The sequence below is a fragment of the Cherax quadricarinatus genome, chromosome 56 (genome assembly GCF_038502225.1).
Source record: "Cherax quadricarinatus isolate ZL_2023a chromosome 56, ASM3850222v1, whole genome shotgun sequence".
NCBI lineage: Eukaryota > Metazoa > Arthropoda > Malacostraca > Decapoda > Parastacidae > Cherax > Cherax quadricarinatus.
In genome coordinates, this window is record NC_091347.1 from 5,588,545 (window position 1) to 5,616,531 (window position 27,987).

Below are 27,987 nucleotides of genomic sequence, written 5' to 3' on the forward strand. Positions count from 1 at the left end.
AATGGTTTTTGAGACTTGACAAGCTGTTGGAGTGTGGACAAGGTAATATTTTGTGAAGGGATTCAGAGAAATTGGTTAACCAGACTTAAGTCCTGGAGGTAGGAAGTACAGTGCCTTCACTCTAAGGAGAGGTTTGGGATATTTACTGTTTAGAGAGAGACATCTAAACTGTCATATCTGTGCACTTCTGACAAGACAGTGATAGTGTAAATGATGGTGAAAGCATTTCTTTTTTGGGTCACCCTGTCTTGGTGAGAAATGAGTGAAAAGAAGAGGAATAAATGGAAAAACTATTATTACAATGTATGAAAAATTTTCTGAGAAGAAAATACAAATGAGAAAAAAATGTCTTCATGGGAGAATGTCAAAATTAGTGCCATAAGTTGTACAAATGACCTACCAGTACCAGAAAAAACAAAAGAACTACCATATTTTACAGTGTGAAAGATGCTATTTTCTTTCCAAAATAAGCTCAAAAATTTACTCAGCATTTTGGAGGCCAAAGGCTACATATGAACATGAGAAAGAAGGAGCACTGCAGCAGGCCTGCTGGCCCATACTAGGCAGGTCCAAGTCACACCTGTTCTGCTCAGAAGCCTCAACCTAATCAACTGTATATGACCCAATAATGAACTCTGTCAACTATTTTGTATAAAATAATGAATAAATAACAGAAATTGTAAAATTTTGTTGGCACTTAGCAGTGGTAGGCTAAGGTAATCCAAGCAATGGAATCAGATGTACTACAGTAGTATCAGTAGGCTAATTCACCTGTTTACTATCAAACAGTAGTAAGATACGGTAAATTACAACAGTAAGATATGTTAAGAAAAGACACTAGTAAGATATGGTAAAATACGGCTGTAAGGTACAATAAGATACAGTAAAATGCAGCAGTAAGCTACAGTCAGATATGGTAGTAATACACAAAAGTTGCCATTTGCACACTGTAGGTTTGTCTTGGGTGTGTTGCAGTACAAATGTAACCTTATTAAATATTTCTAAAATGCATGAAAAAACTCACAAATGAATATACAGTCCTAGACATAGACACATCCACTTGCCCGCATTCAGAGAGTGAATAGACAGAGAACACGGCCAGTCAGGTCCAGTTTATGTATTGTACATGACTCGAATGAGTCAGTGTCCTGCAAATGTTCAAGTGCAGCTAAACTGAATGACAATGAAAGACACAAAAATACTGTCAAGCATAAGAAAATTGAAGAACTACTTAGTACCCAAAAACAATTAAAATCAAGGACTCCAGTGAAATAAGTCACTTGTCTGACTTTTCTGGGTTATCCTAGGTAATTTACACACGTTATTATATATGATAATTTGTTTTAGCTGACTGGCAAACCTGCCAGCCAGCTGCATCAGTGATAAAAAATGCAGAGTGAACCATAACACGTGTTTTTAACATGTAATGCCTCAGGCTTAACATGACTATTACCATGGATGCTGGTTTTTTTTTTTTTTTTTTTCAAAAATTTAACCAGTCAGACTTGGGGGAGGCATCCTCGACACCGGAGCGTCTTATTTGCCATAAAATATGTACAGTACATGAACATTTGTAGATGAAAGATCTCAAGTAAAATAAGCAATATAAATAACTAAATTCTTACAAGATATCTTCATCTAAGGAACTGAACATGACCTTTTCCCTTCTCTGGATCAAAACTAATTGCCCTCCATTCCTCCCAGGGCTGTATGACTGCTACAGATTCAGCAATCCCCCACCACCCCTGTTTTTTTTTTTTTTTTTTTTTTTTACCTCAACAGCCATCTCCTACTAAGGCAAGGTGATCCAAAGAAGAAAACACATTCACCATCATTCATTTATGTTGTTGTTTTAACAGAAGAGTGCTGACATCACAATTCAGATTACTCTCTGACTTCAACATACCCACCCCTCCTTCCAAGTTCAGGCACTGCCCTACCCACCTGCACGATTAAAATCCGGATACCCAGTTAACCTGAACCCCTTCAGAACTGTTACCTTGCTGATATTCCAAGAGCAAGTCTACCTTCCACCCCAGATTTATACATCCTTATCATCATCCTGTCCCTCTCCATCTTCCCTAAGTGTCCAAACCACCTCAACAACTCTCCTCAGCCTTCTGAATTATATCTTTGGTGAACCCACCCTCTGCCAAACATTGACACCACACACTGATATCAAACATGCTGCCTCCACTGCCTCTAGTCTCATTCTTGTTTTAACATTCAAAGAGGGGAGAAGGGTGGGATTAAATTGTCGGGAATCAAATACAAAATGGGGATTGAAACAGTTACTTTTTGCTGATGATACTGTGTTCATGGGAGATTCTAAAGAAAAATTGCAAAGGTTAGTGCACAAGTTTGGGTGTATGTGTAAAGGTAGAAAGTTTAAAGTGAACATAGAAAAGAGTAAGGTGATGAGGGTATCAAATATTTAGATAAAGAAAAATTGGATATCAAATTGGGGAGTAGTAGTATGGAAGAAGTGAATGTTTTCAGATATTTGGGAGTTGACGTGTCAGCGGATGGATTTGTGAAGGATGAGGTTAATCATAGAATTGATGAAGGAAAAAAGGTGAGTGGTGCCTTGAGGTATATATGGAGACAAAAAAAACGCTATCTATGGAGGCAAAGAAGGAAATGTATGAAAGTATAGTAGTACCAACACTCTTATATGGGTGTGAAGCTTGGGTTGTAAATGCTGCAGCGAGGAGGTGGTTGGAGGCAGTGGAGATGTCCTGTCTAAGGACAGTGTGTGGTGTGAATATTATGCTGAAAATTCAGAGTGTGGAAATTAGGAGAAGGTGTGGAGTTAATAAAAGTATTAGTCAGAGGGCAGAAGAGGGGTTGAGGTGGTTTGGTCATTTAGAGAGAATGGATCAAAGTAGAATGACATGGAGAGCGTATAAATCTGTAGGGGAAGGAAGGAGGGGTAGGGATCGTCCTCGAAAAGGTTGGAGGGAGGGGGTAAAGGAGGTTTTGTGGGTGAGGGGCTTGGACTTCCAGCAAGCGTGCGTGAGCGTGTTAGATAGGAGTGAATGGAGACGAATGGTATTTGGGACCTGACGAGCTGTTGGAGTGTGAGCAGGGTAATATTTAGTGAAGGGATTCAGGGAAACCGGTTGTTTTTATATAGCCGGACTTGAGTCCTGGAAATGGGAAGTACAATGCCTGCACTTTAAAGGAGGGGTTTGGGATATTGGCAGTTTGGAGGGATATGTTGTGTATCTTCATACGTACAGTGGACCCCCGAGTTTCGTGATTAATCCGTCCCAGAGAGCCTGCCGAAAGTCGAAATACTCGAAACCATTTTCCCCATAAGAAATAATGGAAATAAAATTAATCCGTTCCAGACACCCAAAAATATTAAAATAAAATATTTTTTTTCAAATTAAATAAAGATTTATATACTGAAATCAATGAGAAATCAAGTACATGCATATAAAAAATAATAACAACATTACACTTACCTTTACTGAAGACTTCTGGGTGGATGGAAGACGGGAGGAGGGGATGGGAGGAAGGTGTACACTATTGTTTGGAAGGAGAATCTCCTTCCATTAGGACTTTAGGTAGCAAGTCCTTATCTGGAGTTACTTCCCTTCTTCTTTTAATGCCACTGGGAACAACTTGAGAGTCACTAGACCCCTGTCGCACAAAATATCTGTCCAGAGATGTCTTTTTCTGGCGTTTCTTTGAGATTTTCCTGAAGTGGGACACAACGCTGTCATTGTACATGTTGCAGATATGGCTTGTTTCAGCTTGGTCAGGGTGATACTTTTCAACAAAACTTTGCAACTCTTTCCATTTGGCACAAATCTCCTTAATCTTTGAAGAAGGCACCTCATCCACTCCCTCTTCCTCCTCCTCTGAAACAAGTTCCTCAGCTGTGGTCTGATGCTGTTCCAGTTGAAGCTCTTGCAGTTCGTCAGTAGTTAGCTCTTCCCTGTGGTCCTCCACCAACTCTTCCACATCCCCATCACTCACCTCTAACCACATGGACTTGCCCAATGCCACAACACCTTCCACAACAGGCAGAGGGTCAGCAGGGACAAGGTCTGCCTCAAACCCTTCAAAATCCCTCCGGATCGTGTTCCTCACTTTATTTACCAAAGGGCTTGCACTTGCTTTCCTTGGGTCCATGATGACTTATTTAGCAGTTGCAAGCACAAAAAACAATGATTATGAAATGTATTGTATGAACCCGCGGGGTGATGGTCATGTGTTGGTAAACAATGGCACACTGAGCGTGAATGGCGTGGGAGACTGGCTTGGTGTGTGGGCGGACAGGTACTGGACGGTCGCTGAAACACGAGTCTAATCATGAGACTTGAGGCCAGATTTTGCCAAAAAAAACTCGCTGAAGGTCGAATTTCACGAAAGTCGAGGCTGCCAAAACTCGAGGGTCCACTGTATATGCTTTTAAACTGCTGTATTCTGAGCACCTCTGCAAAAACAGTGATTATGTGTGAGTGAGGTGAAAGTGTTGAATGATGATGAATGTTTTCTTTTTGGGGATTTTCTTTCTTTTTTGGGTCACCCTGCCTACGTGGGAGACGGTCAACTTGTTGAAGAAGAAAAAAAAATATAAATAAATAAATAAAATGTAAGTATTGGTAGCACTGTACTCTGGAACATTTTTTTTTTTTTTTTTTTTGGCCTTCATATATATTCTTTTATACAGATGCCTAACACATTACGTACCTTTATCCTTTCATCTATTCTATGATTTACCTCATCTTTCAGAGACCCATCTGCTGACATGCCTATTTCCAAATACAGTGGACCCCCGGTTAACGAACTTTTTTCATTCCAGTAGTATGTTCAGGTGCCAGTACTGACCGAATTTTTTCCCATAAGGAATATTGTGAAGTTGATTAGTCCATTTCAGACCCACAAACATACACGTACAAACGCACTTACATAAATACACTTACATAATTGGTCGTATTTGGAGGTGATCGGTAAGCGGGGGTCCACTGTATAGGAATACATACACCCTCTCTACAATCTGGTCCTAAATCTATCATTGCCTAGACTGTTTTTGCAACTCTCATCATCTTTTTTTTCTAAGTTTACTTTTAATATCCATCTCTTACATTTTTTTTTAATATGTCGGCTATTTCCCACCAAGGCAGGTGACCCAAAAAGAAAAAAAAAACTTTCATCATCATCATTCAACACTTTCACCATCACTCATACATAATAACTGTCTTTGCAGAAGCACTCAGATACAACAGTTTAGATGTCCCTCCAAACATCCAATATCCCAAACCCATCCTTTAAAGTGCAGGCATTGTACTTCCCATTTCTAGGACTCAAGTCCGGCTAACCGGTTTCCCTGAATCCCTTCACAAAATATTACCCTGCTCACACTCCAACAGCTCGTCAGGTCCCAAAAATCATTTATCTCCATTCACTCCTATCTAACAGGCTCACACATGCTTGCTGGAAGTCCAAGCCCCTCACCCACAAAACCTCCTTTACCTCCTCCCTCCAACCTTTCCTAGGACAACTCCTACCCCTGCAGAGTATTTCTCCTCACATTCAGTTAGTCATTATTTGAAGGACATGAAGAGTGAGAGGGAGGGTTAATTAATGTGAACCTGGTGAACTGGATGTAGCAGACACACACAGTACACGTTAACATTGTAAAAAATAGAAGTCATACAGTGTTACCAAATTGTACTAAACACAGAGGAGCTTGCAACAAAGACAAAAGAATCTGAATAAGCAAGAGCAAAGGAAAAAACACAAACATGGAAGACAGGATCAGCTGGGTCCATAAGTATATCAATTTACTAAAATAAACTGTTTCAAACAAGTAGGAACCCACCGTACCCATATGTACCAAGCAAACATATGTTAAAGAAGAATGCAAGTGAAAAAGTAATAACCAAGAAAATAGTAGTTCTTTCTTTCTTTCAACACACCAGCCGTATCCCACCGAGGCGGGGTGGCCCAAAAGGAAAAACAAAAGTTTGTCCTTTTACATTTAGTAATATATACAGGAGAAGGGGTTACTAGCCCCTTGCTCCTGGCATTTTAGTTGCCTCTTACAACACGCATGGCTTACGGAGGAAGAATTCTGTTCCACTTCCCCATGGAGGAAAATAGTAGTTGTATTGTAATAAAATGATGTGAGAAACAGAGTCCAGGTGTACTGCCAACACTAGATTAGGTTTCCAGCAATTCTGTGCAAGATCTTATTTCAACAAGCTTTAATTCTCATCATTCACTAAGATTTTACAAACATTCTAAATAATAAATTAATCTGAAACTAAAGGGAAGAATATGAGAACAGCTGAGGAATTATTTTATAATTGATTCAAGCAAAATGTGATTTTCCTAATTATAAATCAAAACTTTTGCTCCTATCAAAGCATTCAAATTTTTAGAGAACATTTCACATCCAAAATTTAATTAACCATATACTGTAGAGTGTACTGCATTTACATTAACTGACTGATTCATATATCCTTCCTTATGCACTGAAGCTTTCAAGTAGATGCATATAAAAATATCTACCGCATTTTGTGAACTCCTACTACTATTATGTACATACCTCTCCCTTCACTAGTCAAAATTTTGGCCTTCAGTGGAACCATGACTGTTGTAAGTTCCTCCAAAGTCAGTAAGGATATCTGGTATTCATCCTTCAGACCTAGCACATTCTGTCGAGTTTCCTTGTGTACACTATACCACTGAGGTCGTGTGAATGGACGCCATCCACCACTAGAAACAATACCTCTATTGGCATGCATCAGACCTCGTATAGTCACAGAGGCTGCGTAATCTTCCAGCACCTCCCTACCCTGAAAGAAATAATAATAATAATAATGTGCGTGGATGTTGTGCAAATGATAAGAGAGAGATGATTGTGGATGTTATGAATGAGAAGCTGGATGTCCTGGCTTTAAGTGAAACAAAGCTGAAGGGGGTGGGAGAGTTACAGTGAAGAGGAATAAATGGGATTAGGTCTGGGGTTTCAAATAGAGTTAGAGCTAAAGAAGGAGTAACAATAATGTTGAAGGATAAGTTATGGCAGGAAAAGAGGGACTATAAATGTATTCAAGGATAATCTGGAGTAAAATAAAGGTTGGATGTGAAAAGTGGGTTATAGTAAGCGTATATGCACCTGGAGAAGAGAGAAGGGAGGAGGAGATAGAGAGATTTTGGGAAATGTTGAGTGAATGTGTAGGGAGTTTTGAATCAAGTGTGAGAGTAATGGTGGTTGGGGATTTCAATGCTAAAGTGGGCAAAAATGTTGTGGAGGGAGTAGTAGGTAAATTTGGGGTGCCAAGGGTAAATGAAAATGGGGAGCCTTTAATTGAGCCATGTGTAGAAAGAGGTTTGGTAATAAGTAATACATATTTTATGAAGAAAAGGATAAGTAAATATACAAGGTATATTATAGCAGGTAATGAAAGTAGTTTGTTAGATTATGTATTGGTGGACAAATGGTTGATGGGTAGGCTAAAGGAAGTACATGTTTATAGAGGGGCAACTGATATATCGGATCATTATTCAGTTGTAGCTACAGTTAGAGTAAGAGGTAGATGGGAAAAGAGGGAGGTAAAAGTGTATAAACTAAGGGAGGAGGAAGTTCAGGTGAGATATAAGCAACTATTGGCAGAAAGGTGGACTGGTGCAAGTATGAGTAGTGGGGGGGTTGAAGAGGGTTGGAATAGTTTTAAAAATGCAGTATTAGAATGTGGGGCAGAAGTTTGTGGTTATAGGAGGGTGGGTGCAGGAGGAAAGAGGAGTAATTGGTGGAATGATGAAGTAAAGGATGTGATAAAAGAGAAAAAAGTTAGCTCATGAGAGGTTTTTACAGAGCAGAAGTGTTATAAGAAGAGTAGAGTATATGGAGAGTAAAAGAAAGGTAAAGAGAGTGGTGAGAGAGTGCAAAAGGAGAGCAGATGATAGAGTGGGAGAGGAACTGTCAAGATATTTTAATGAAAAGAAGAAAAATATTTGGAGTTAAACAAGTTAAGAAAGCCTAGAGAATGAATGGATTTGTCAGTTAAAAACAGAGTAGGGGAGTTAGTAGATGGGGAGATGGAGGTTTTGGGTAGATGGTGGGAATATTTTGAGGAACTTTTAAATGTCGACGAAGAAAGGGAAGCGGTAATTTCATGCACTGGCCAGGGAGGTATACCATCTTTTAGGAATGAAGAAGAACAGGATGTGAGTGTGGGGGAGATGCGCGAGGCATTACGTAGAATGAAAGGAGGTAAAACAGCTGGAACTGACGGGATCATGACAGAAATGTTAAAAGCAGGGGGGGGGGTAGTGTTGGAGTGGTTGGTATTTTTGTTTAATAAATGTATGAAAGAGGGGAAGGTACCTAGGGCTTGGCAGAGAGCATGTATAGTCCCTTCATATAAAGGGAAGGGAGACAAGAGAGATTGTAAAAATTAGAGGAATAAGTTTACCGAGTATACCAGGAAAAGTGTAGGGTAGGGTTATAATTGAAAGAATTAGAGGCAAGACAGAATGTAGGATTGCGGATGAGCAAGGAGGTTTCAGAGTGGGTAGGGGATGTGTAGATCAAGTGTTTACATTAAAGCAGTTAAGAAATCAATATATTCAATTAAAGAGAGAAATAAAGAAAGGAATAAGAAAAGCAAAAAGGGATTATGAGGCTAAGGTCACAAGGGATTCAAAGACTAACCCAAAAGGGTTCTTTCAGATATACAGAAGTAAGATTAGGGACAAGATTGGCCCACTTAAGAGTAACTCTGGTCAGATCACTGACAGTGATAAGGATATGTGTGAAATTCTCAATACCTACTTCCTCTCAGTTTTCACCCAGGAAAATACTAGCAATATTCCTGAAAAAATAGATTATGTAGAACAGGATAATAAACTATGTACAATAGCGTTAAGTAGTGACATGGTCCTCAGACAAATAGAGAAACTAAAACCTAACAAATCCCCAGGCCCTGATGAACTATTTGCAAGGGTGTTAAAGGAATGTAAAGAGGAACTTAGCATACCTTTGGCTAATCTTTTTAACATATCACTACAAACTGGCATAGTGCCTGATAAGTGGAAAATGGCAAATGTAATACCTAGTTACAAGGTAGGTGACAGGTCCTTGGCTTCGAACTATAGACCAATAAGCCTTACCTCCATAGTGGGAAAATTTATGGAATCAATAATTGCTGAAGCAATTCGTAGCCATCCTGATAGGCACAGATTGATTAATGAATCTCAACACGGTCTTACAAAGGGGCATTCCTGTCTTACGAATTTACAAACTTTTTTCACTAAGGTGTTTGAGGAGGTAGATCGTGGTAATGAATATGATATTGTGTATATGGACTTCAGCAAGGCTTTCGATAGAGTTCCACATCAGAGGCTACTGAGGAAACTTAAGGCACACGGAATAGGAGAAATTTTTTCCTGGATAGAGGCATGGCTGACAAATAGGCAGCAGAGTGTTTGCATAAATGGGGAGAAATCAGAATGGGGGCACATCACAAGTGTGTTCCTCAGGGGTCAGTGTTGGGCCCGTTGTTGTTCACAATTTACATAAACGACATAGATGAGTGAACAAATAGCGACATAAGCAAATTTGCTGATGACACCAAAATTTATTTTTTTTTTTTTTTTATTATCACACCGGCCGATTCCCACCAAGGCAGGGTGGCCCGAAAAAGAAAAACTTTCACCATCATTCACTCCATCACTGTCTTGCCAGAAGGGTGCTTTACACTACAGTTTTTAAACTGCAACATTAACACCCCTCCTTCAGAGTGCAGGCACTGTACTTCCCATCTCCAGGACTCAAGTCCGGCCTGCCGGTTTCCCTGAATCCCTTCATAAATGTTACTTTGCTCACACTCCAACAGCACGTCAAGTATTAAAAAACCATTTGTCTCCATTCACTCCTATCAAACACGCTCACGCATGCCTGCTGGAAGTCCAAGCCCCTCGCACACAAAACCTCCTTTACCCCCTCCCTCCAACCCTTCCTAGGCCGACCCCTACCCCGCCTTCCTTCCACTACAGACTGATACACTCTTGAAGTCATTCTGTTTCGCTCCATTCTCTCTACATGTCCGAACCACCTCAACAACCCTTCCTCAGCCCTCTGGACAACAGTTTTGGTAATCCCGCACCTCCTCCTAACTTCCAAACTACGAATTCTCTGCATTATATTCACACCACACATTGCCCTCAGACATGACATCTCCACTGCCTCCAGCCTTCTCCTCACTGCAACATTCATCACCCACGCTTCACACCCATATAAGAGCGTTGGTAAAACTATACTCTCATACATTCCCCTCTTTGCCTCCAAGGACAAAGTTCTTTGTTTCCACAGACTCCTAAGTGCACCACTCACTCTTTTTCCCTCATCAATTCTATGATTCACCTCATCTTTCATAGACCCATCCGCTGACACGTCCACTCCCAAATATCTGAATACGTTCACCTCCTCCATACTCTCTCCCTCCAATCTGATATTCAATCTTTCATCACCTAATCTTTTTGTTATCCTCATAACCTTACTCTTTCCTGTATTCACCTTTAATTTTCTTCTTTTGCACACCCTACCAAATTCATCCACCAATCTCTGCAACTTCTCTTCAGAATCTCCCAAGAGCACAGTGTCATCAGCAAAGAGCAGCTGTGACAACTCCCACTTTGTGTGTGATTCTTTATCTTTTAACTCCACGCCTCTTGCCAAGACCCTCGCATTTACTTCTCTTACAACCCCATCTATAAATATATTAAACAACCACGGTGACATCACACATCCTTGTCTAAGGCCTACTTTTACTGGGAAAAAATTTCCCTCTTTCCTACATACTCTAACTTGAGCCTCACTATCCTCGTAAAAACTCTTCACTGCTTTCAGTAACCTACCTCCTACACCATACACTTGCAACATCTGCCACATTGCCCCCCTATCCACCCTGTCATATGCCTTTTCCAAATCCATAAATGCCACAAAGACCTCTTTAGCCTTATCTAAATACTGTTCACTTATATGTTTCACTGTAAGCACCTGGTCCACACACCCCCTACCTTTCCTAAAGCCTCCTTGTTCATTTGCTATCCTATTCTCCGTCTTACTCTTAATTCTTTCAATTATAACTCTACCATACACTTTACCAGGTACACTCAACAGACTTATCCCCCTATAATTTTTGCACTCTCTTTTATCCCCTTTGCCTTTATACAAAGGAACTATGCATGCTCTCTGCCAATCCCTAGGTACCTTACCCTCTTCCATACATTTATTAAATAATTGCACCAACCACTCCAAAACTATATCCCCACCTGCTTTTAACATTTCTATCTTTATCCCATCAATCCCGGCTGCCTTACCCCCTTTCATTTTACCTACTGCCTCACGAACTTCCCCCACACTCACAACTGGCTCTTCCTCACTCCTACAAGATGTTATTCCTCCTTGCCCTATACACGAAATCACAGCTTCCCTATCTTCATCAACATTTAACAATTCCTCAAAATATTCCTTCCATCTTCCCAATACCTCTAACTCTCCATTTAATAACTCTCCTCTCCTATTTTTAACTGACAAATCCATTTGTTCTCTAGGCTTTCTTAACTTGTTAATCTCACTCCAAAACTTTTTCTTATTTTCAACAAAATTTGTTGATAACATCTCACCCACTCTCTCATTTGCTCTCTTTTTACATTGCTTCACCACTCTCTTAACTTCTCTCTTTTTCTCCATATACTCTTCCCTCCTTGCATCACTTCTACTTTGTAAAAACTTCTCATATGCTAACTTTTTCTCCCTTACTACTCTCTTTACATCATCATTCCACCAATCGCTCCTCTTCCCTCCTGCACCCACTTTCCTGTAACCACAAACTTCTGCTGAACACTCTAACACTACATTTTTAAACCTACCCCATACCTCTTCGACCCCATTGCCTATGCTCTCATTAGCCCATCTATCCTCCAATAGCTGTTTATATCTTACCCTAACTGCCTCCTCTTTTAGTTTATAAACCTTCACCTCTCTCTTCCCTGATGCTTCTATTCTCCTTGTATCCCATCTACCTTTTACTCTCAGTGTAGCTACAACTAGAAAGTGATCTGATATATCTGTGGCCCCTCTATAAACATGTACATCCTGAAGTCTACTCAACAGTCTTTTATCTACCAATACATAATCCAACAAACTACTGTCATTTCGCCCTACATCATATCGTGTATACTTATTTATCCTCTTTTTCTTAAAATATGTATTACCTATAACTAAACCCCTTTCTATACAAAGTTCAATCAAAGGGCTCCCATTATCATTTACACCTGGCACCCCAAACTTACCTACCACACCCTCTCTAAAAGTTTCTCCTACTTTAGCATTCAAGTCCCCTACCACAATTACTCTCTCACTTGGTTCAAAGGCTCCTATACATTCACTTAACATCTCCCAAAATCTCTCTCTCTCCTCTGCATTCCTCTCTTCTCCAGGTGCATACACGCTTATTATGACCCACTTCTCGCATCCAACCTTTACTTTAATCCACATAATTCTTGAATTTACACATTCATATTCTCTTTTCTCCTTCCATAACTGATCATTTAACATTACTGCTACCCCTTCCTTTGCTCTAACTCTCTCAGATACTCCAGATTTAATCCCATTTATTTCCCCCCACTGAAACTCTCCTACCCCCTTCAGCTTTGTTTCGCTTAGGGCCGTCCAATTCATTCTAATGAGGACAATAGAGCACTCCAGGACGATTTGAATAGACTGATGCAATGGTCGGAAAAGTGGCAGATGCAGTTTATTATTGACAAATGCCAAGTGCTAAATGTTCGACAGTTAAATAACCATGCCACATATAAACTAAATAATGTAGAACTTAATACTACTGATTGCAAAAAGGATTTAGGAGCTCTGGTTAGCAGTAATCTAAAACCAAGACAACAGTGCATTAGTGTTCGCAATAAAGCTAACAGAATTCTTGGCTTCATATCTAGATGTATAAATAATAGAAGTCCTCAGGTTGTTCTTCAACTTTATATATCCTTGGTTAGGCCTCATTTAGACTATGCTGCTCAGTTCTGGTCACCGTATTACAGAATGGATATAAATGCTCTGGAAAACGTACAGAGGAGGATGACAAAGATGATCCCATGTATCAGAAATCTTCCATATGAGGATAGACTGAGGACCCTGAATCTGCACTCTCTTGAAAGGCGTAGATATGATCGAGGTGTATAAATGGAAAACAGGAATAAATAAAGGGGATGTAAATAGCGTGCTGAAAATTTCCAGCCAAGACAGGACTCGCAGCAATGGTTTCAAGTTGGAAAAATTTAGATTCAGGAAGGATATAGGAAAGCACTGGTTTGGTAATAGAGTCGTGGATGAGTGGAACAAACTCCCGAGTACAGTTATTCAGGCTAAAACATTGTATAGTTTTAAAAATAGGTTAGATAAATACATGAGTGGGTGTGGGTGGGTGTGAGTTAGACCTGACTAGCTTGTGCTGCTGGGTCTGGTGCCGTGCTCCATCCTTAGAGTGGAGGTGACCAGACTGGGTGGGTCATTGGACTAATCTGGGGGGAGTGGGTCATTGGGGTAATCCGGGGGGAGTGGATCATTGGGCTAATCCGGGGGGGGGACATGGACCTGCTCCACATGGGTCAGTAGGCCTGTTGCCGTGTTCCTTCTTTCTTATGTTTTTATGTTCTAATATGTGGTTAGGTAGTAGGTTGGTAGACAGCAACCACCCAGGGAAGTACTACCGTCCTGCCAGATGACTGTGAAACAAAAACCTGTAACTGTTTTGCATGATGGTAGGATTGCTGGTTTCTTTTTCTGTCTCATAAACACGCTAAGATAACAGGGATATCTTGCTACTCCTACTTACACTTTGGTCACACTTCACAGACACGCACATGCATATATATATATACATACATCTAGGTTTTTCTCCTTTTTCTAAATAGCTCTTGTTCTTTTTTATTTCTTCTATTGTCCATGGGGAAGTGGAAAAGAATCTTTCCTCCGTAAGCCATGCGTGTCGTATGAGGCGACTAAAATGCCGGGAGCAATGGGCTAGTAACCCCTTCTCCTGTATACAATTACTAAAAAAGAGAAGAAGAAAAACTTTATAAAACTGGGTTGCTTAAATGTGCGTGGATGTAGTGCGGATGACAAGAAACAGATGATTGCTGATGTTATGAATGAAAAGAAGTTGGATGTCCTGGCCCTAAGCGAAACAAAGCTGAAGGGGGTAGGAGAGTTTCAGTGGGGGGAAATAAATGGGATTAAATCTGGAGTATCTGAGAGAGTTAGAGCAAAGGAAGGGGTAGCAGTAATGTTAAATGATCAGTTATGGAAGGAGAAAAGAGAATATGAATGTGTAAATTCAAGAATTATGTGGATTAAAGTAAAGGTTGGATGCGAGAAGTGGGTCATAATAAGCGTGTATGCACCTGGAGAAGAGAGGAATGCAGAGGAGAGAGAGAGATTTTGGGAGATGTTAAGTGAATGTATAGGAGCCTTTGAACCAAGTGAGAGAGTAATTGTGGTAGGGGACTTGAATGCTAAAGTAGGAGAAACTTTTAGAGAGGGTGTGGTAGGTAAGTTTGGGGTGCCAGGTGTAAATGATAATGGGAGCCCTTTGATTGAACTTTGTATAGAAAGGGGTTTAGTTATAGGTAATACATATTTTAAGAAAAAGAGGATAAATAAGTATACACGATATGATGTAGGGCGAAATGACAGTAGTTTGTTGGATTATGTATTGGTAGATAAAAGACTGTTGAGTAGACTTCAGGATGTACATGTTTATAGAGGGGCCACAGATATATCAGATCACTTTCTAGTTGTAGCTACACTGAGAGTAAAAGGTAGATGGGATACAAGGAGAATAGAAGCATCAGGGAAGAGAGAGGTGAAGGTTTATAAACTAAAAGAGGAGGCAGTTAGGGTAAGATATAAACAGCTATTGGAGGATAGATGGGCTAATGAGAGCATAGGCAATGGGGTCGAAGAGGTATGGGGTAGGTTTAAAAATGTAGTGTTAGAGAGTTCAGCAGAAGTTTGTGGTTACAGGAAAGTGGGTGCAGGAGGGAAGAGGAGCGATTGGTGGAATGATGATGTAAAGAGAGTAGTAAGGGAGAAAAAGTTAGCATATGAGAAGTTTTTACAAAGTAGAAGTGATGCAAGGAGGGAAGAGTATATGGAGAAAAAGAGAGAAGTTAAGAGAGTGGTGAAGCAATGTAAAAAGAGAGCAAATGAGAGAGTGGGTGAGATGTTATCAACAAATTTTGTTGAAAATAAGAAAAAGTTTTGGAGTGAGATTAACAAGTTAAGAAAGCCTAGAGAACAAATGGATTTGTCAGTTAAAAATAGGAGAGGAGAGTTATTAAATGGAGAGTTAGAGGTATTGGGAAGATGGAAGGAATATTTTGAGGAATTGTTAAATGTTGATGAAGATAGGGAAGCTGTGATTTCGTGTATAGGGCAAGGAGGAATAACATCTTGTAGGAGTGAGGAAGAGCCAGTTGTGAGTGTGGGGGAAGTTCGTGAGGCAGTAGGTAAAATGAAAGGGGGTAAGGCAGCCGGGATTGATGGGATAAAGATAGAAATGTTAAAAGCAGGTGGGGATATAGTTTTGGAGTGGTTGGTGCAATTATTTAATAAATGTATGGAAGAGGGTAAGGTACCTAGGGATTGGCAGAGAGCATGCATAGTTCCTTTGTATAAAGGCAAAGGGGATAAAAGAGAGTGCAAAAATTATAGGGGGATAAGTCTGTTGAGTGTACCTGGTAAAGTGTATGGTAGAGTTATAATTGAAAGAATTAAGAGTAAGACGGAGAATAGGATAGCAGATGAACAAGGAGGCTTTAGGAAAGGTAGGGGGTGTGTGGACCAGGTGTTTACAGTGAAACATATAAGTGAACAGTATTTAGATAAGGCTAAAGAGGTCTTTGTGGCATTTATGGATTTGGAAAAGGCGTATGACAGGGTGGATAGGGGGGCAATGTGGCAGATGTTGCAAGTGTATGGTGTAGGAGGTAGGTTACTGAAAGCAGTGAAGAGTTTTTACGAGGATAGTGAGGCTCAAGTTAGAGTATGTAGGAAAGAGGGAAATTTTTTCCCAGTAAAAGTAGGCCTTAGACAAGGATGTGTGATGTCACCGTGGTTGTTTAATATATTTATAGATGGGGTTGTAAGAGAAGTAAATGCGAGGGTCTTGGCAAGAGGCGTGGAGTTAAAAGATAAAGAATCACACACAAAGTGGGAGTTGTCACAGCTGCTCTTTGCTGATGACACTGTGCTCTTGGGAGATTCTGAAGAGAAGTTGCAGAGATTGGTGGATGAATTTGGTAGGGTGTGCAAAAGAAGAAAATTAAAGGTGAATACAGGAAAGAGTAAGGTTATGAGGATAACAAAAAGATTAGGTGATGAAAGATTGAATATCAGATTGGAGGGAGAGAGTATGGAGGAGGTGAACGTATTCAGATATTTGGGAGTGGACGTGTCAGCGGATGGGTCTATGAAAGATGAGGTGAATCATAGAATTGATGAGGGAAAAAGAGTGAGTGGTGCACTTAGGAGTCTGTGGAGACAAAGAACTTTGTCCTTGGAGGCAAAGAGGGGAATGTATGAGAGTATAGTTTTACCAACGCTCTTATATGGGTGTGAAGCGTGGGTGATGAATGTTGCAGCGAGGAGAAGGCTGGAGGCAGTGGAGATGTCATGTCTGAGGGCAATGTGTGGTGTGAATATAATGCAGAGAATTCGTAGTTTGGAAGTTGGTAGGAGGTGCGGGATTACCAAAACTGTTGTCCAGAGGGCTGAGGAAGGGTTGTTGAGGTGGTTCGGACATGTAGAGAGAATGGAGCGAAACAGAATGACTTCAAGAGTGTATCAGTCTGTAGTGGAAGGAAGGCGGGGTAGGGGTCGGCCTAGGAAGGGTTGGAGGGAGGGGGTAAAGGAGGTTTTGTGTGCGAGGGGCTTGGACTTCCAGCAGGCATGCGTGAGCGTGTTTGATAGGAGTGAATGGAGACAAATGGTTTTTAATACTTGACGTGCTGTTGGAGTGTGAGCAAAGTAACATTTATGAAGGGATTCAGGGAAACCGGCAGGCCGGACTTGAGTCCTGGAGATGGGAAGTACAGTGCCTGCACTCTGAAGGAGGGGTGTTAATGTTGCAGTTTAAAAACTGTAGTGTAAAGCACCCTTCTGGCAAGACAGTGATGGAGTGAATGATGGTGAAAGTTTTTCTTTTTCGGGCCACCCTGCCTTGGTGGGAATCGGCCGGTGTGATAATAAATAAATAAATAAAAAATAATGTGGTTAGGCCTCATTTAGACTATGCTGCTCAGTTCTGGTCACCGTATTACAGAATGGATATAAATGCTCTGGAAAACGTACGGAGGAGGATGACAAAGATGATCCCATGTATCAGAAATCTTCCATATGAGGATAGACTGAGGACCCTGAATCTGCACTCTCTTGAAAGGCATAGATATGATCGAGGTGTATAAATGGAAAACAGGAATAAATAAAGGGGATGTAAATAGCGTGCTGAAAATTTCCAGCCAAGACAGGACTCGCAGCAATGGTTTCAAGTTGGAAAAATTTAGATTCAGGAAGGATATAGGAAAGCACTGGTTTGGTAATAGAGTCGTGGATGAGTGGAACAAACTCCCGAGTACAGTTATTCAGGCTAAAACATTGTATAGTTTTAAAAATAGGTTAGATAAATACATGAGTGGGTGTGGGTGGGTGTGAGTTAGACCTGACTAGCTTGTGCTGCTGGGTCTGGTGCCGTGCTCCATCCTTAGAGAGGAGGTGACCAGACTGGGTGGGTCATTGGACTAATCTGGGGGGAGTGGGTCATTGGGCTAATCCGGGGGGAGTGGGTCATTGGGCTAATCCGGGGGGGGGACATGGACCTGCTCCACATGGGTCAGTAGGCCTGTTGCCGTGTTCCTTCTTTCTTATGTTTTTATGTTCTAATATGTGAACAGTACTTAGATAAAGGTAGGGAAATTTTTATTGCATTTATGGATTTAGAAAAGGCATATGATAGAGTGGATAGGGGAGCAATGTGGCAGATCTTGCAAGTATATAGAATAGGTGGTAAGTTACTAAATGCTGTAAAGAGTTTTTATGAGGATAGTGAGGCTCAAGTTAGGGTGTGTAGAATAAAGGGAGACTATTTCCTGGTAAAAGTAGGTCTTAGACAGGGCTGTGTAATGTCACCATGGTTGTTTAATATATTTATAGATGGGGTTGTAAAAGAATTAAATGCTAGGGTGTTTGGGAGAGGGGTGGGATTAAATTATGGGGAATCAAATACAAAATGGGAAGTCAAAATAACAAGGGTCACCCCGATCCACAAAGGAGGAGACCAAACAGAGTTGAATAACTATAGGCCAATATCCAACTTACACCCTCTCTCAAAAATCTTCGAAAAATTAATTCATAAACGAATCTACTCCTACCTTATCTCCCAAAACATACTCAACCCCTGCCAATTTGGATTCAGGCCTAATAAAAATACTAATGATGCTATTATACACATGCTAGAACATATATACACTGCAATAGAGAAAAAAGAAGTCCCACTGGGGATCTTCATTGACTTACGTAAAGCTTTTGATACAGTTGACCATGACTTGCTCCACGTAAAATTATCACACTATGGTATAAGAGGGCACTCCCTCAACTACCTCAAGTCATACCTCAGCAACAGAAGCCAATATGTGTACGCAAATGGGGCAAACTCTTCTGCACAACCAATTACAGTTGGTGTCCCACAGGGAAGTGTCCTTGGCCCTCTTCTCTTTCTCCTATACATAAATGACCTACCAAATGCTTCTCAATTACTCAAACCCACACTATTTGCTGATGACACAACATACGTCTTCTCCCACCCGAGCCCAGTCACGCTAGCCAATACTGTAAATACCGAATTACAGAAAATATCTACCTGGATGAGTACTAACAAACTTACACTAAACATTGACAAAACCTACTTCATTCAGTTTGGTAACAGAGCTACAGATGTCCCTCTTAACATAATGATAAACGGATCACCTATCACAAAGCTAACAGAGGGAAAATTCTTAGGAATCCACCTTGATAATAGACTCAAATTTCATACACATATACAACAAATTTCTAAGAAAATTTCCAAGACTGTAGGCATACTATCGAAGATACGGTACTATGTTCCACAGTCAGCCCTCCTGGCCCTATATCACTCTCTTATTTACCCCTATCTCACCTATGGAATTTGTGCATGGGGCTCAACAACAAGTAACCATCTCAGACCACTAATTACCCAACAAAAGGCTGCAGTTAGAATGATAACAAATTCTCACTACAGGCAGCACACTCCACCAATATTCAATACACTCAACCTACTCACCATACAAAACATCCATACTTATTACTGCACCTATTACATACATAGAACACTCAACTCTGATATTAACCCTCCCCTCAAACATCTCCTTGCCAACCTCAACAGAACACATGACCATAACACAAGGCACAGATCACTCTTTGATATTCCTCGTGTCCATCTCACGCTATGCAAAAACTCAATGCACATAAAAGGCCCTAAAATCTGGAATTCATTACCTGTTAATATAAAAGAAACACTACCTGTTTATAAATTCAAGTCTCTTCTCAAAGATCACTTACTCACCCAAAACCAAATAAATACTGAATAACTGAACCTTATAAATTGTATATCTTAAATGTTTCTCACAATTATATCACATAAGTGTTAAACCTAAAACCCAATCTAACTTTATTATTTTTTAAATTCACTACCTAACAGAATACTCCATTCTACTGAATTTACAACAATGCATGCAACCATATGACCTGTCTTTGTAATACTCACTTGTGCTTTATAGTAATCAGTTTACATTAATGTTTTTCACTGATTTCATCATTGCTTAGTTAATCTTAAGTTAATTTTAAGCCAGCCCGTAATGCTATGCATAGTATAAGTGGCTTTGGCATGCTGCTCTTATCTGTATTTTTTTTTTGTACCTCTGTAAGTGTGCTCAAATTATAAATAAATAAATAAAATAAATAAATAAAAAGTGACACAGTTGCTTTTTGCTGATGATACTGTGCTTATGAGAGATTCTTAAGAAAAATTGCAAAGGTTAGTGGACGAGTTTGCGAGTGTGTGTAAAGGTAGAAAGTTGAAAGTGAACATAGAAAAAGAGTAAGGTGATAAGGGTATCAAATGATTTAGATAAAGAAAAATTGGATATCAAACTGGGGAGGAGGAGTATGGAAGAAGTGAATGTTTTCAGATACTGTACTTGGGAGTTGACGTGTCAGAGGATGGATTTATGAAGGATGAGGTTAATCATAGAATTGATGAGGGAAAAAAGGTGAGTGGTGTGTTGAGGTATATGTGGAGACAAAAAACATTATCTATGGAGGCAAAGAAGGGAATGTATGAAAGTATAGTAGTACCAACACTCTTATATGGGTGTGAAACGGGTTGTGAATGCAGCAGCGAGGAGGCGGTTGGAGGCAGTGGAGACGTCCTGTCTAAGGGCAATGTGTGGTGTAAATATTATGCAGAGAATTTGGAGTGTGGAAATTAGGAGAACGTGTGGAGTTAATAAAAGTATTAGTCAGAGGGCTGAAGAGGGGTTGTTGAGGTGGTTTGGTCATTTAGAGAGAATGGATCAAAGTAGAATGACATTGAAAGCGTATAAATCTGTACGGGAAGGAAAGAGGGGTAAGGGTTGTCATCGAAAAGGTTGGAGGGAGGGGGTAAAGGAGGTTTTGTGGGCAAGGGTTTTGGACTTCCAGCAAGCATGCGTGAGCGTGTTAGATAGGAGTGAATGGTATTTGGGACCTGATGAGCTGCTGGAGTGTGAGTAGGGTAATATTTAGTGAAGGGATTCAGGGAAACCAGTTATTTTTATATAGCTAGACTTGAGTACTGGAAATGGGAAGTACAATGCCTGCACTTTAAAGGAGGGGTTTGGGATATTGGCAGTTTGGAGAGATATGTTGTGTATCTTTATATGTATATGCTTCCAAACTGTTGTGTTCTGGGCACCTCAGCAAAAACAGTGATCATGTATGAGTAAGGTGAAAGTGTTGAATGATGATGAAAGTATTTTCTTTTTGGGGATTTTCTTTCTTTTTGGGTCGCCCTGCCTCGGTGGGAGATGGCCAACTTGTTAAAAAAAAAATAAGATTATATAATCAGTCTGATTACATTATCTTTACATATCCACTGCTTCTGCTGTCTCCTCTGTATTTGACTGAAATTTACTCTGTAGGCAAAATGTTTCGGAATAAGGATCCCTAACTGTTACACATGTGTATTAATTATCAACTTGTCATATTACATACCATAATTGCATTCACTCTATCAGACACTGCAACACAACGGTATCTTGGTACAGAGGACATCTTTGACATCCTGGCTACTAGTAATAAGGAAAGTTGGATTTGAAAGGAACCTACTCAGTAGACTTGTTACACTGCCCTTTAATTATTACAGTTTTACTTCTACTAGTAGGCCCTGCCTCTTCTGTCATCTTCAAGATTATCTGTGCCTCACCCTTGCCAGTACATATACAAGTCTCCACACTATTCCAGACTATGGAACAGAACTCTTCTCCAGGCTGAGGGACTGACCACCTCAGAACTAATATAATACTAAAATATAAGCAGAAATGATCGGCTGTGGTTTAGGGCATCTCAATAATTGAAGCAGATGTAGTAAAATCCCATAAGACAGACTTAAGTGTATCAGGGAGCCTTAACCTTAGGAAAATCATCAAATTTTTTTATATTTCCACTACTTGGTGCCCTATTTCATGTTACTTCCATTCCTGAACTGACCAAAATTATATCTATTTCAGTAGTATACCTACCATCCTATGAAACACCTCAGTCACTCTTTTAAACTAAACACAAACTCAGAGGTTTGCTTTTCCCATCATGCACCACATGAAGCAGGATTGTTTCATACTGTGCACACTTCCCTCACAGACCTATTCTCTCATGTCTAGGCCAAAATTTCAGAATATATGTCATTATAACATGGGTTTCTATGACGAAATATTATGACTGGGGAAAATATTATTTCATTATAACATGGGTTTCTGTGGAAAAGTATTATGGCTTGGAACATTTCAATCATATAATATGGGTTTCTGTGGGAAAATGGGTTCCCAGTACCAAACAAGTGACTTGCAATGAATTTCCGAGATGCACACTGATGTCTAAGTTGAGGCCCTACTGCAGGAATGGGCAATCCTTAGCACACGTGCCAAACCTGGCATGCCAACGACTTCTTTCCACCATGCTAACCTCTGGTCTCATGTCAAATAAAAAAGTTGTAACATTTATCACGTATCTGTTCCAAGAAAAGCAGGGAAACAGTCCCCACATGTTTCCAGAGATTTTGTATCAAAGATATGGCCGCCTTTGGCACGCACACTTAACCTGTAAATGGTCCAAACGCGTATACGTTTTTTCAACATTTGAAAGTATGTAAACAAAGTAATCTTTTTTTTTCTTTTTGTACATTTGAAAATGTGTAAAAAAACTTAGATCTTTTTTTTTTGTTATACATGTATTTGAAAATATGTAAAAAAAATGTAGATCTACTTTTGGAGCATTATGCATATGAATGCAGATCTGCTTGGACAGTTTAAGGGTTAAAAAGGTTGCCCACCCCTGCCCTACTGTATTAGAATTTATTTTCAATGGTGAATTATTATCACAATACACAGTGATCCCTCACTTTTCGTAGTTCCTGGCAATCGTAAATTTCGCCAATCATAGGGTTTTGTATAAACATGGACTCGCTTTTCATAAGTTGACTCGAGAGTCGTAATTCGTCCCGGACGCGTACCCACGGCGTGAGCCGTGGCGGCAGCCAGTCTGGCATTGTTTGCCAGTGAGCGAAGGTCCCCTCACGTGCTCCAGTGAACTATTTCATATTCCATTTATTTTAGTGCTTGCAAGTACTAAATAAGCTACCATGGCTCCAAAGAAAGCTCCTAGTGCCAAGCCTGTGGTAAAGAAGGTGAGAAATATGATTGAATTTAAGAAAAACATCATTGAACAATATGAAAGTGGTACAAGTGTGGCCGAACTGTCCAGGATGTATAAGAAACCTTACACAACCTTATGTTCCATAGTGGCCAAGAAAAAGGAAATCAAGGACACTGTTGTTGCAAAGGGAGTAACTATGCTGACAAAAATGAGATCACCAGTACTCGAAGAGGTTGAGAAGTTATTATTGGTGTGGATAAATGAGAAACTATTAGCAGGAGATACTCTTCTGACTTCGATTATTTGTGAAAAGGCTAGGCAGTTGCATGAAGATTTGGTAAAGAAATTGCCTGCAAATAGTGGTGATATGAGTGAATTTAAGGCCAACAAAGGCTGGTTTGAGATATTTAAGAACCGTACTGGCATACACAGTGTGGTAAGGCATGGTGAGGCTGCCAGTTCGGACCACAAGGCGGCTGAAAAATCTGTGCATGAATTCCAGGAGTACATAGAGGCTGAAGGACTGAAACCTGAACAATTGTTCAATTGTGACGAAACAGGCCTCTTTTGGAAGAAAATGCCAAAGAGGACCTTCATTACACAAGAGGTAAAGGCAATGCCAGGACACAAGTCTATGAAAGACAGGCTGACGCTAATGTTCTGTGCTAATGCTAGTGGGGATTTCAAAGTGAAGCCATTACTAGTGTACCATTCAGAAAATCCCAGAGTGTTCAGGAAAAACAATGTTATGAAGAGTAAATTGTGTGTGTTTTGGAAATCTAATAGTAAGGCATGGGTCACGAGGGAAATTTTCGTCGAGTGGTTCAATGAAGTGTTTGGCCCTAGTGTGAAGGAGTATCTCCTGGAAAAGAAATTGGATCTCAAGTGCCTGCTAGTAATGGACAATGCACCTGCTCATCCTCCAAACTTGGATGACCTAATTTTCGAGGAGTTTGGGTTCATCACAGTAAAGTTCTTGCCCCTGAATACCACTCCTCTCCTCCAGCCCATGGACCAGCAGGTCATTGCAAACTTTAAAAAACTCTACACAAAAGCAATGTTTCACAGGTGCTTGACTGTGACTACAGACACTCACTTGACCCTAAGGGAATTTTGGAAAGAACACTTCAGCATCCTCCATTGCATAACCCTTATAGGTATGGCTTGGGAGGGAGTGACTACCAGGACTTTGAACTCTGCCTGGAGAAAATTGTGGCCAGATTGTGTCGACAAGAGGGATTCTGAAGGGTTTGGGACTGACCCTGATGAGCCTATGTCTGTTGTAAAATCAATTGTGGCACTGGGGAGTTCCATGGGGTTGGATGTGAGTTTGGATGATGTGGAAGAATTGGTGGAAGAGCTCACCACTGAGGAGCTGCAAGAGCTTCAGCAGGAAGAGCAACACATTGCAGCTCAGAATCTTGCTGCAGAGGAGGAAGAGAGATGGAAGAAGGTGCCTTCTTCAGAAATTAAAGAGATTTTTACTATGTGGGGTAAGATGGAAAGCTTTATGGAGAAACATCACCCTAACAAAGTTGTTGCAAGCCATATTGGCAACATGTACAGTGACAAAGTCTTGGGCCATTTTAGGGAAGTGTTAAAGAGACACCAGAAACAGAGCTCTCTCCACAGTTATTTTGCGAGACAGGACTCCATTGACTCTCAAGGTGGTCCTAGTGGCATTAAGAAACAGAGAAGACAAGCAACCTCAGAAAAGCAACTGGTACCCGAGGTGTTGCTGGAAGGGGATTCCCCTTCCAAACTATAAACAATCCACTCTCTCTCCTCCTCCAGTCTCCCATACACTAAGAAGAATCTCCAATGAAGGTAAGTATTATGCTGTTAATGTTTCATTCATCATTTCCCATTGTATTGTTTATGTACTACATGTATTAATTCAATGTATTAATTCAAGGATTATGTGGAGTAAAATAAAGATTGGATGTGAAAAGTGAGTTATAATAAGCATGTATGCACCTGGAGAAGAGAGAAGTGTAGAGGAGAGAGAGAGATTTTGGGAAATGTTGAGTGAATGCGTGGGGAGTTTTGAATCAAGTGTGAGAGTAATGGTGGTTGGGGATTTCAATGCTAAGGTGGGTAAAAATGTTATGGAGGGAGTAGTAGGTAAATCTGGGGTGCTAGGGGTAAATGTAAATGGGGAGCCTTTAATTGAGCTATGTGTAGAAAGAGATTTGGTAATAAGTAATACATATTTTATGAAAAAGAGGATAAATAAATATACAAGGTTTGATGTAGCACATAATGAAAGTAGTTTGTTAGATTATGTATTGGTGGATAAAAGGTTGATGGGTAGGCTCCAGGATGTACATGTTTATAGAGGGGCAACTGATATATCGGATCATTATTTAGTTGTAGCTACAGTTAGAGTAAGAGGTAGATGGGAAAAGAGGAAGGTGGCAACAACAAGTAAGAGGGAGGTGAAAGTGTATAAACTAAGGGAGGAGGAAGTTCGGGTGAGATGTAAGCGACTATTGGCAGAAAGGTGTGCTAGTGCAAAGATGAGTAGTGGGGGGGTTGAAGAGGGTTGGAATAGTTTTAAAAATGCAGTATTAGAATGTGGGGCAGAAGTTTGTGGTTATAGGAGGGTGGGTGCAGGAGGAAAGAGGAGTGATTGGTGGAATGATGAAGTAAAGGGTGTGATAAAAGAGAAAAAGGTAGCTTATGAGAGGTTTTTACAAAGCAGAAGTGTTATAAGAAGAGCAGAGTATATGGAGAGTAAAAGAAAGGTAAAGAGAGTGGTGAGAGAGTGCAAAAAGAGAGCAGATGATGGAGTGGGAGAGGCACTGTCAAGAAATTTTAATGAAAATAAGAAAAAATTTTGGAGTGAGTTAAACAAGTTAAGAAAGCCTAGGGAAAGTATAGATTTGTCAGTTAAAAACAGAGTAGGGGAGTTAGTAGATGGGGAGATGGAGGTATTAGGTAGATGGCGAGAATATTTTGAGAAACTTTTAAATGTTAAGGAAGAAACAGAGGCAGTAATTTCATGCACTGGTCAGGGAGGTATATCATCTTTTAGGAGTGAAGAAGAGCAGAATGTAAGTGTGGGGGAGGTACGTGAGGCTTTATGTAAAATGAAAGGGGGTAAAGCAGCTGGAACTGATGGCATCATGACAGAAATGTTAAAAGCAGGGGGGGATATAGTGTTGGAGTGGTTGGTACTTTTGTTTAATAAATGTATGAAAGAGGGGAAGGTACCTAGGGATTGGCGGAGAGCATGTATAGTCCCTTTATATAAAGGGAAAGGGGACAAAAGAGACTGTAAAAATTATAGAGGAATAAGTTTACTGAGTATACAAGGAAAAGTGTACGGTAGGGTTATAATTGAAAGAATTAGAGGTAAGACAGAATGTAGAATTGCGGGTGAGCAAGGAGGTTTCAGAGTGGGTAGGGGATGTGTAGATCAAGTGTTTACATTGAAGCATATATGTGAACAGTATTTAGATAAAGGAAGGGAAGTTTTTATTGCATTTATGGATTTAGAAAAGGCATATGATAGAGTGGATAGAGGAGCAATGTGGCAGATGTTGCAAGTATATGGAATAGGTGGTAAGTTATTAAATGCTGTAAAGAGTTTTTATGAGGATAGTGAGGCTCAGGTTAGGGTGTGTAGAAGAGAGGGAGACTACTTCCCGGTAAAAGTAGGTCTTAGACAGGGATGTGTAATGTCACCATGGTTGTTTAATATATTTATAGATGGGGTTGTAAAGGAAGTAAATGCTAGGGTGTTCGGGAGAATGGTGGGATTAAATTTTGGGGAATCAAATTCAAAATGGGAATTGACACAGTTACTTTTTGCTGATGATACTGTGCTTATGGGAGGTTCTAAAGAAAAATTGCAAAGGTTAGTGGATGAGTTTGGGAGTGTGTGTAAAGGTAGAAAGTTGAAAGTGAACATAGAAAAGAGTAAGGTGATGAGGGTATCAAATGATTTAGATAAAGAAAAATTGGATATCAAATTGGGGAGGAGGAGTATGGAAGAAGTGAATGTTTTCAGATACTTGGGAGTTGACGTGTCGGCGGATGGATTTATGAAGGATGAGGTTAATCATAGAATTGACGAGGGAAAAAAGGTGAGTGGTGCGTTGAGGTATATGTGGAGTCAAAAAACGTTATCTATGGAGGCAAAGAAGGGAATGTATGAAAGTATAGTAGTACCAACACTCTTATATGGGTGTGAAGCTTGGGTGGTAAATGCAGCAGCGAGGAGACGGTTGGAGGCAGTAGAGATGTCCTGTTTAAGGGCAATGTGTGGTGTAAATATTATGCAGAAAATTCGGAGTGTGGAAATTAGGAAAAGGTGTGGAGTTAATAGAAGTATTAGTCAGAGGGCAGAAGAGGGGTTGTTGAGGTGGTTTGGTCATTTAGAGAGAATGGATCAAAGTAGAATGACATGGAAAGCATAAAAATCTATAGGGGAAGGAAGGCGGGGTAGGGGTCGTCCTCGAAAGGGTTGGAGAGCGGGGGTAAAGGAGGTTTTGTGGGCAAGGGGCTTGGACTTCCAGCAGGCGTGCGTGAGCGTGTTAGATAGGACTGAATGGAGACGAATGGTACTTGGGACATGACGATCTGTTGGAGTGTGAGCAGGGTAATATTTAGTGAAGGGATTCAGGGAAACCGGTTATTTTCATATAGTCGGACTTGAGTCCTGGAAATGGGAAGTACAATGCCTGCACTTTAAAGGAGGAGTTTGGGATATTGGCAGTTTGGAGGGATATGTTGTGTATCTTTATATGTGTATGCTTCTAAACTGTTGTATTCTGAGCACCTCTGCAAAAACAGTGATAATGTGCGAGTGTGGTGAAAGTGTTGAATAATGATGAAAGTATTTTCTTTTTGGGGATTTTCTTTCTTTTTGGGTCACCCTGCCTCGGTGGGAGACGGCCGACTTGTTGAAGAAAAAAAAAAATGTATATTTCATGTAAAATTTTTTTTTGTTTTAA

At 40.3% G+C, this 27,987-nt stretch overlaps 1 protein-coding gene across 5 annotated transcripts in view; it reads right to left on the reverse strand.

Annotated features, from left to right (window-relative positions):
• Window positions 1-6,565: 6,565 nt before the first annotated feature.
• Rad17 (Rad17 checkpoint clamp loader component) overlaps window positions 6,566-27,987 on the reverse strand; it is a gene marked incomplete at its 3' end in the record, with an annotated part of 202,403 nt that continues 180,981 nt past the window's right edge. For all 5 annotated transcript variants that reach the window (XM_070097049.1, XM_070097048.1, XM_070097045.1 and 2 more), the window contains 1 exon segment: window positions 6,566-6,815. In XM_070097049.1, coding sequence (XP_069953150.1) covers window positions 6,566-6,815 — 250 coding nt within the window.